The 10,712-nt window shown below is 36.5% G+C and overlaps 1 protein-coding gene across 1 annotated transcript; it reads right to left on the bottom strand.

Moving 5' to 3' along the window:
* Positions 1–413: 413 nt before the first annotated feature.
* LOC148377314 (uncharacterized protein F13E9.13, mitochondrial-like) lies at positions 414–1,172 on the bottom strand. Its single transcript, XM_088368272.1, has one exon. It carries the CDS (start codon positions 1,170–1,172, stop codon positions 414–416), a length of 759 nt encoding a protein of 252 aa, XP_088224398.1.
* Between the last annotated feature and the right edge of the window lie 9,540 nt (positions 1,173–10,712).

The raw sequence follows: 10,712 nt of genomic DNA, 5'->3' as shown, positions 1-10,712 counted from the left end.
TATCATTGCTGCTGCACATCAAGGAAAATTTGATGGAAATTGGCGAACCGTAGTTCAAGGCGAAATGAGTACGGTAGATGTTATCCTTAACGTTGAAAACGAAGGAAAATATGAATTCACTACATTCGTTCTTGCCGGTCCAATCTGGAGTGACGAAGACGCCAAAGAAAAATGTCCTGTTATTTGTGCTTCTTATGGAGGTACTTGGAATGGGGAATGGAAAACGATCACAGAAGGGGTCATGAGTGTATGCGCTTGTACCTTCAAATACTAAAAACTGGTATTAGTTTTTCCGATTTTTTCAAAGCAATTTATGTTAAAAAAATAACCCCTATATAAAACCTTTAGCATTTATTTTTTTGAAAAATCTAATGATGAAATCGAATCTTCTGTTTAGAAGATTCGATTTCTTGTTAGCGTAAACTCCGCACTTTATCCATAAATCGACTTACTCGATCTCCATCTAAAGCATTTGCCCAATGTCCCTCCTCCTTAAACCAAGAACCAACAATCAACGCATTGCTTAAGCTCAAATAATCTTCTACATTATCTATCGTTACACCAGAACCCACCAAGATGGGAATAGCTAATTTTTCTTTTAAGCATTGCAAATCTTCTAAGGAAGCGGCTTTTCCCGTAGAGCTTCCCGTAATGATCACCCCATCACTTTTAAAGTAAGCTGCGGTTTGTGCAGTTTCTAATAAATCAACATCTTGGGTTAAACTATGCGCACTATGTTTTTTCTTAATATCTGTAAAAACAGCGATATGCTCTGCGCCTATTTGTTTGCGATATCGCAATAGACTTCCTGCATCGGATTGCATTATACCTTCATCGGCAATATGACTATAAACAAAACCTTCGGCTCGAATAAAATCAAGCTTTGCGGCTTTAGCTGCTGCCAATGCTTCCCGGTTTGCTCCTGCTAAAATTTGAATGCCGCAGGGAATTTGAGTTTGTTTTTTTACCTCGTAAGCAATCAAGCTCATCATACTCGTGATTTCTGGACCTACTACCCGATTCAGATAAGGTACATCATGCATATTTTCGATCGCAATCGCATCAATCCCGGCATTTTTATACATCAGTGCTTCTTCAACAGCATGCGCCAGAATAGCTTCATCATCTCCTTGATAGCCTGGCGTTCCCGCGAGTGCTTGCACATGAATCATCCGATAATCTGCCGATCTTGAGCAAAGCATTTTACAAAGTTTTCTTTCATTCCCACAATTTAGTACTTTGTGAAATAAATCAAGAACTATCCAAATTGATATTTTCAAAATTTAATTCTACTTCATGCTAAATCAATACCTCGACATTGCGCCCTCCGTACAAGAAGCGATTGCAGCGGGTAAACCTGTAGTTGCCTTAGAATCTACCATTATTGCTCATGGTATGCCCTACCCTCAAAATAAAACGACCGCTTTAGCCGTTGAAAATATCATTCGCGAGCAAGGCGCAGTTCCTGCTTCTATTGCGATTCTCGATGGTAAACTAAAAGCTGGTTTGTCGAAAGAAGAAATTGATTTTTTGGCGAAAACCGGTGCCGCAATCCCTAAAGCAAGTAGAAGAGATCTTCCTTTTTTGATCGCTAAAAAAAGCCATGGAGCTACTACCGTGGCTTCGACCATGATCATTGCCAATTTGGCGGGCATTCGTTTCTTTGCCACCGGAGGAATCGGTGGTGTACATCGAGGCGCTAACGAAACCATGGATATTTCTGCCGATTTGCAAGAACTTGCCCAAACCGACGTGGCTGTTGTTAGCGCTGGAGCAAAATCTATTCTCGACCTAAAACTAACTTTAGAATATCTCGAAACGCACGGCGTACCCGTTATTGGCTATCAAACAAGTGAATTTCCGGCTTTCTACACCAGAAAAAGTGGACTTAAGGTAGATTATCAAGTTGATGAGCCGATGGAGATTGCAAAAGCCCTAAGTGCCAAATGGGATTTGCAATTAAAAGGTGGCGTGGTGATTGCCAATCCGATTCCGGAAAACTATCAAATGGAGTTTGCGCCCATCAATCAAGCGATTGATCAAGCTGTAGCAGAAGCCAATCGTTTAGAAATTGTTGGAAAAGAGATTACGCCCTTTCTATTAGCCAAAATTGAATCCTTGACGCAAGGCGCCAGTCTTAAAGCTAATGTACAATTAGTATTCAATAATGCTCGACTCGCTGCAAATATTGCCAAAGCATATAGTGAGCTTAAGGCTTAGTTTTTGGCGTACGGAATTACTAGGTTAATAGGATTCTATCTAAAAATATTCGTTTTAGTCAATATTTCTTCAACATTCTACTATCTTTTTGCATTTTAGATGGCGTAGGATGCTCCTACCACTGTTGTAAAGTTAAAAACCCTAATTCATGTTTCTAAAATTACTTCGTAATCATTGGAAATCAAGGAAGCGATCGCCCTATTTAGGCAACAGCCTTGCGCAAAAGATTACCGTTATCTTCTTAGCTGTATATTTTTCCCTCAATTTTTTGGTGCTAGGATTTACGGCAAGCTATATTCTGGAAGACGCCTTTCCTGATGTTAGTCCAATTGAAAGTTTTAATCGCTTGATGCTGTTTTATTTCTTAGGCGATATTATGGTTCGCTTTTTTTTACAAGAATTTCCCGTATTTTCGATTCAACCCTATTTGACGCAACCGATCAAAAAAGTACGCTAATTCATTTTGTACTTATACGATCTATTCCTAGTTTTTTCAATATTCTACCACAGTTAATTATCATTCCATTCTTTTTTATGGCAGTATTGCCGACTTATGGAATGGGTGGAGCACTGACCTGGTTGATCACGATAGAATGCTTAGTCTTGTTAGCCAACTTTATTGGCTACTACCTCAAGAAAACCTTCGAAGTGAGACCGATTTATGCTTTACTTGCCTTGATGGCTTTTAGTGGACTCGCTTATTTAGATTATTCGGGCACCTTAGGCTTTAGTGCCGCTTTTGTTCAGTTTATGAATTTGTTGGTAGAACAAATCTATTGGGTTATAATTCCTCTACTTTTGCTGGGTTTAGTGTATCTATTCATTTTCAATTTCTTCAAAAATGGATGTATCTCGATGCGCTGAGCATGGAACGCAAAACGCAGAATGCAGGAACTTACAACTTTGCCTTTTTAAGTCGTTTTGGAAAAACAGGAGAATTAATGCAATTGGAAGCTAAACTATTGTGGCGTAGCAAACGATCACGCGTCTTTGCCTATATGAGTTTGCTCTTCTTGTTGTATCCTTTAATTTTTCTAGACAACCCGATGATGGAAAGTATTGGTGGATTGATTGGACTTAGCATTTTTGTTACCGGTATTTTTGCGTTTAATTATGCTCAATTGCTTCTTTCTTGGCATAGCATGCATTTTGATTATTTGCTGAGTAGAAATATTTCGGGTAAAGATTTATTGACTGCTAAATTTAATCTGCTGGCATTAGCGACTTTGATTTCTTTTGTATTGACGATTCCTTATGTCTTTTTAAATACTTGGTTTTTCTTCACACTTTTAGTCGCTACTTTGTTCAATATTAGTTGGAGTGTTTTTATGTACATGTATATTGCCAATTACAATTCCCAAAAAATTGATTCTAGCAATGGAACCGTTTCAATTTTGAAGGATTCGGAACGGCACACTACGTTATCATGATTCCCATTATTGCCATACCGATCCTCTTGTATTATTTTCCTTTTGGATATATGGGCAGACCATATTTAGGTTTGCTTGTGGTGGGCTTTGTAGGCTTACTGGCATTATATTTAGAGAAAAAATTCTAGCTTATCTCACTAGTGAATTTGAAAAAAGAAAACATCAAATTGCGGCTGATTTCAGAAAGCAATAATTTATATCATTCGACACAAGATCTAAAAACAAGACCACATGATTAGTGTAAATAATATCAAAAAATCTTATCAAAGCAATATCGTTCTCGATGTTCCTAGTTTAAATATTCCTGCTGGAGAAAGTTTTGGATTAGTAGGCAATAATGGTGCAGGCAAAACGACTTTGTTTAGTTTATTGCTAGACCTCATCAAAGCGAGTGCTGGAGAAATTAGTTCTAAAGGACAAAAAATAGCAGGATCTGATGCTTGGAAAAGCTATACGGGCGCTTATCTCGATGAAGGCTTTTTACTGGAGTTTTTAACGCCTACTGAATATTTCGAATTCACAGGCAGCCTTTACGGCAAAAATAAAACCGACGTGCAAGAATTCCTGGCTCCTTTTGAAGAGTTTTTTAATGACGAAATTCTTGGCAACAAAAAATACATCCGTGACCTTTCAAGGGGAATCAAAAAAAGGTCGGTGTCGTAGGTGCGATGATTGGAGATCCTGAAATCATTATTCTCGATGAGCCTTTTGCGAATCTTGATCCTAGTTCCCAAATTCGATTGAAAAATCTAATCAACAATTTACCCAAAGAAAAAACCGTACTCATCTCTAGTCACGACCTAAGTCATATCACCGAAGTTTGTCAGCGCATTGTCGTACTCGATAAAGGTCAGGTGGTTAAAGATATTGAGACTAGCGAAGCTACTTTGAAAGAATTAGAAAGTTATTTTGCTGTTTAAGTAATTTACAATAAAAAAGCCCCCAACAGTACGATACTCTTGGGGGCAAAACACTACTGTAAAAATCAAACTATAATTAAAACGGAAGATCTTGTTTACTCTTTGAGAGTAACATAAATTCGTTGACGAGTACTTCAGTAAAGTATCGTGTATTTCCTTCTTTATCTTCGTAAGAGCGATGCATGAGTTTTCCTTGTACCGCGATTTCTTTTCCTTTTCCTAGAAATTTATCCATAAACTCTGCGGTCTTTCCCCAGGCAATTAAATTGTGCCACTGCGTCGTACTCACTTTTTCTCCTTTGCTATTTTTGTACGTGTCATTTGTTGCTAAAGTAATCTTGGTTAATACTTTCCCGTTTTCCAGTTTCTTCATCTCAGGATCTTTTCCTAAGTGACCGATCAATTGCACGCTGTTTCTTAAACTGTTCATAATAATAGATTTTTAAATAATGAAAATTAACTTGTCAAACGCTTGTATCCCTTTTTATTTGAGAGGAAAACAAATCAACTATACTAGCTGAATAAGTTCGACATTGCAAAGATGGGGGTAAAAAGATTTGGAAGTCGGGCAATAATTAGTTAATTTCGTATGTAATCGGTTACATTTGCTTGAAATCGACTAAAAAACACAACAAGCTCATAATCAATTACTTATACAAATAGTAAAAATCAAGAAAAATGGCAAAAAAAAACCTAAAAAAACGCAAATGTGCAGAATGTGAAGAAGAGCTCAGAGGTAGATCCGACAAAAAGTTCTGTTCTGATCAATGCCGCAGTAGTTATAACAACCGCCTCAATAGCGATGCGAATAACTTTGTTCGCAACATCAATAATATTCTTCGCAAAAATCGTCGTATTCTTACCGAACTCAATCCTAGAGGCAAATCAAAAGTACATCGGGAGAAGTTGGTCGAAAAAGGATTTCGCTTTGAATATATCACCAATTTCTACACCACCAAAGCCGGAAAAGTATATCATTTTTGCTATGAACAGGGTTTTTTGGAACTTCAAGACGGGTATTATGCATTAGTACAAAGAGGAGATTATGTGTAAGGGTATCATTTGCACAAAATCTTTGATCACAAATACTATTGTCACTCACAAAATAAAAAGTAATGCAAAAATATTTTTACCCATTAAAATTGAGCTTGTTCTTATTTGGGTTAATTCTACTTACAGGATGTAGCCACCAAAGAAAAGTGCCAACCGCAGAAACCTTTAAATATTCTGTAGACCAACCCATTCAAGGACAATTGCATACCGCTAAAAGATTAAAAAGCTTCATGGCAGAAAAACAATATGACAAAGCCATTAATCTTTTTTCAAAGAAACAACAAGCAAATATTAGAAAAATAAAAAAAGAGAACGAAGAAATCTTTAACTATTGGTGTTTGGCATGGGCACTAGAAGATAAAGCGTATGCGCACTATTGTACCAAAATAAAAAATGGAAAGGGAATATTTATATTTGAAGAAGGAGAATGGAAAATTGATGAAAAATAAACCTAAAATATGCGTAGCGAATTCAATCAATACAAAGCTTTACTAGAAGAAGAAACTACCTTTGCAGCAACTAGCAAAAACTATCTTCAGATAATTGATCTCTTTTATGCTGATCATATTATTCAAGTGGAAAACCACGCTGCTCCAATCGAAGGAAAAGCAAGGCTAAGAAATTTAGAACTCAAAAACTTAGCCGGTGTATTCTCTGTAAGTACCAAGATTAAGCATAATATCTTAGACGAATCCAGTGGAATCGCTTGGGGTGAAATGGTTGTTCATTTTGATTCTAAAAAATTAGGCAAGACAATACTAGAAGAAGCATTTCTACAAAAATGGGAAAAAGGAAAAATAGTTTATCAAAAATTCTTTTATGAAAAATTAATTAAACAAGACCATACGAAAAAGATTTAAGCGAAATTCAATATTAACCAAACCAAAAAATCATATCAACATGTATTGTAAAAATCTAACTTCACGATTTATCCTATTCACAGGAATGCTTTTATTGCTCAGTGCTTGCCAAAACAAAATCCAGCAAACCATCGATACGGATCAAAGAAAATTGGAAGATGGTTTTTATTTGGTTCATCGTAGTGGAGAAAAGAATGCTGAAGTTTTCCCCTTAGCAGCAAACGAAAAATTGATTCGCTTCAACGAGGAATTTCTAGACAAGACAGATCAAGAAGAAGTCTTCCTTGTAGTGGATACCAAAGAATTTGTTCCCCTACAGTTAAGTAAAAAACCCAATACAGAAACCCAAGCGGATCAACGAAAAAAATTATTACTGTCGCTCTCCTCAAATGCAACAGAACGATTAAAGGATTTTACCACCAAGCATTTAAACAAAACCACTTCCATTGTCGTCAACGGAGAAGCCCTGACCAAGCATAAAATCAAATCGGTGATTGATAGTGGTCTTTTACAAATTACCCGATGCACAGATAATGCCTGCGAACTTTTGTACGTAGCGCTACAGGATAATGTGCAACAAAAAGAATAACCCTCTTTTCTTTAGCTGACCTTAGGGCAATATTGCTTAAGAAAGCAAATTCGTTTTTTGCCTCAAGGCGAGCTTAACTGCTTCTCGTTGGATTTTTTTTTAGAAATTTTGAAAAAAATGTCAAAAATTTATGGAATTTCTTGATGCCGTGTATCTATATAGTAGAACAAATAGAATCCTGCCAATCTAGTTGGATCCCTAAAGATTGGTGGCACTTGATAATTACATACCATTTCCTAGATGATTCACCAGGTTTGGGTTGCGAAGCTATGCGTGAGTGTAGCGGTTGCGAAGGAGACGAGCATCCGGTTCGTCTTGAGGGTGGGATCCCACCCTTTTGCACAAATTATGCTTATTTCTCAAAAAATTTCAATAACATTATAAAACTTTGTGCTGGCAAAAAACTTAATATTAACGTGTTTAAAAAAAATTACCTAGATTGAATTATTTTCATCTTTTTCTTGTTGATGCTGTAATTGATTGGTTTGTAAGGAGCAAACTGTCAAGCTTTATATCATAAACAAAATTTATAAAACCAATGAGTATATTTTTTACTTCCGACCATCATTTTGGTCATGAAAACATTATTAGATTTTGCGACAGACCTTTTGCCGATGCGAAAGAGATGAATCAACAACTGATTGAACGATGGAATGAAAAGATAAAACTCAAAGATCAAGTTTATCACTTAGGAGACTTTGCCTTGACGTATAAGGAAAACTTGGAAACCATCCTCAATCAACTCAACGGACGAATCTGTCTAATTACCGGTAATCACGAAAAAGCTGCTTTGCAACTCAAACATAAATTCGAATGGGTAAAAGAGTACTACGAACTCAAAGTAAAAGATCCGGATTGTAAAAACGGTGTGCAAAGAATCATTCTTTTTCACTATGCCATGAGAACTTGGCGTGGAGAATCTCGAGGCAATTGGCATTTGTACGGACACAGTCACGGAAATTTGCCCGACTTGGAAGATCGACATTGCTTTGATGTGGGCGTAGACTGTCATGATTTTTATCCCCTGTCCTACGAAGAAGTTAAGGCAATTATGAAAACGAAGAATTGGGTGCCACCTTATTTAAGAGAAAAAGAACAGGAAAAAGAACAGGAAAAAGAACAGGAAAAAGAGTAAACTACCACCACCAGAGGTGGTGGCATTAATAAAATAAAACCTTCAAAGGAGGTACAACAAAGAGAATAAGGTTTGCGCTAAAAGTGGCGGGAGAGCAAGGCAAAATATGTGGGTGCGCCTGCCTGACGGCCAATGTCATTAAGATTGAAAAAAAAATATACGTTGGAAATTTTGATGAAAAAAAAGTTAAGTGATTTTTAGAGTAAAATTGCAATTTACAAACCACTTAAGCTGGACTTTAGCATTATGCTATGATCCAAAAAATAAAAAAAATAAAGAGAATTCTTAGTTAGTGCATAAATTTGAGTAACGACACTTAAATTTATGATTACACTACCAAAAGAATTCTCGAAACAAATATCGGAATTTGCTCCGTTATTCAGAAAAAAGGTCTTTGAACATGCGAAAATTATATTGACAGGCTGCTTGCTTGTAGTTGGTCGTCGGACAGTATGTAGTGCTCTACGAGCAGTTGGTTTGAGTCAAGAGAAGCAATTCCATAAATACCACCGTGTATTAAGTTTAGCAAAATGGTCTTGCTATAAAGCAGCTCGAATATTACTACAGATGTTAGTCAATTACTTTTTTGATAAGTCTTCTGCTCTAGTCTTTGGAATAGACGAAACTATTGAAAGACGTCGAGGTCGACTTATTAAAGCAAAAGGCATCTATCGAGATCCAGTTCGTTCTTCTAAAAGCCATTTTGTCAAATGCAGTGGTTTACGTTGGATCAGCTTGATGCTTTTAACACCAATAAGTTGGGCTAATCGAGTATGGGCTTTACCTTTTTTGACTGTACTTGCTCCATCTGAACGATACAACAAAGAAAGAGGAAAACAACATAAAAAAATCACCGATTGGGCTCGACAGATGATGTTACAACTTAGTCGCTGGTTGCCTAATCGTTTGATTATCATAGTGGCGGACTCCTCTTATGCAGTAATCGAATTACTAGCTTCAGTACGTCACCATGTTTGTGTTATTACCAGATTACGTCTCGATGCAGCCCTTTATGACTTTGTTCCTAAACGACCAAAAGGTAAAGTAGGACGAAATCGTAAAAAAGGAGAACGATTAAAAAATCTTCAAGACTTAGCTGATGATCCGACAACGAAATGGACTAAAATCACTATTCCTAAATGGTATAATCATGGCTGTGTTGAAATGCTAGTAGCAACACAAACAGCTATTTGGTACCATAGTGGAAGGACACCACTTCCCATTCGATGGGTATTGATAAAAGATCCTAACGGAAAAATCAAAACTAGTGCTTTACTCTGTACTAAATTAGATTTGGAACTTAAATCAATTATTAACTACTTTATTCAAAGATGGACTGTTGAAGTTACCTTTGAAGAAGTTAGAGCTCATTTAGGTGTAGAATCTCAAAGACAATGGTCTGATTTGGCTATTGCCAGAACAACACCCATCTTAATGGCTCTTTTTAGTATCGTTACCCTTTGGGCTGATCAACTTTATAAACTTGGACTTGTCAATATGAAACCTTGCGCATGGTATCAAAAATCACATCCGACTTTTTCGGATGCTATCGCCGCTGTAAGATTACAGGTTTGGCGAGAAAACTATTTTTCAACGTCCCGTTTTAAGGACGACATTGATAATTTAAATTATAAGTACTTTAGTTTATTAGTCGACATCGCTACTAGAGCCGCTTAATTGCTAAAGTCCAGTTAAGAGCATGTTTAAATTTAACACTTTGGCTAATATGAAGCCCTTTCCGCCAATCATTTCGCCTAATTTTTTAGCAATAGCTTTAGCTATTCCTAAAAAATGGAGGCTCATCCTTGACGAAAATCTTCTTCATATTATTCCAAAAGCTAATTTTAAACATACTCTAACAAAAAAAAAATGAATAGCCCAAAAGTACGGATTATAGAGGACCTAATAAAGTTTTTAAATGAATCAGTGAAGAATAAAGAAAAATATACGACTTATGAGTCAGCCTTTACAAAGCCAAAGAAATTGACATTTAAGTTAATGGTATTGTTTTTATTGAATTTGCCAAAAAAGAGTTTGGGGATTGAAGTAGAATCTTTTTTTAAGCTACTGAATCTGGAAAATTTAACATGTACAAAGAGTGCAATAAGTCAGGCAAGATATAAACTAACTCCGAGGATTTTCATAGCATGGAATGATGTGTTACAGGATTCTTATTATAAGCATACAAAATGTTCAGTTAAAACTTGGGGGAAGTACCATTTACAAGGAGTAGATGGTACGACGTTTCACTTGATGGATACAGAAGACATACGAGAAGAGTTTGGCTGTCAGCCCAATCAACATGGAGGAGTGCCAATGGCAAGAGTGATAGCACGAGTAGATGTATTGAATGAAATCATAATAGGAGGTGAAATAGGCTCAATTAACAAAGGTGAAAAAGAAATGGCTGTTAGGCAATTGGATGAAGTTGCTGCTAATGTGATTAGTATATATGATAGAAATTTTGCAAGTTTTGCTTTTATCTATGAGCATATGCGCCGAGAT

Source organism: Syngnathus floridae, unplaced genomic scaffold, assembly GCF_059516105.1.
Source record: "Syngnathus floridae isolate MCC-2025c unplaced genomic scaffold, RoL_Sflo_1.0 HiC_scaffold_231, whole genome shotgun sequence".
In the NCBI taxonomy this organism is placed as follows: Eukaryota; Metazoa; Chordata; class Actinopteri; order Syngnathiformes; family Syngnathidae; genus Syngnathus; species Syngnathus floridae.
Note: the sequence above shows the minus strand (reverse complement) of the source record. Positions and strands in the feature narration are given on the sequence as shown.

What these genes read in the sequence shown, in the direction of transcription:
- LOC148377314 (XM_088368272.1), bottom strand. Translation starts at nt 1,172, where the DNA reads ATGATTCATGTGCAAGCACTCGCGGGAACGCCAGGCTATCAAGGAGAT.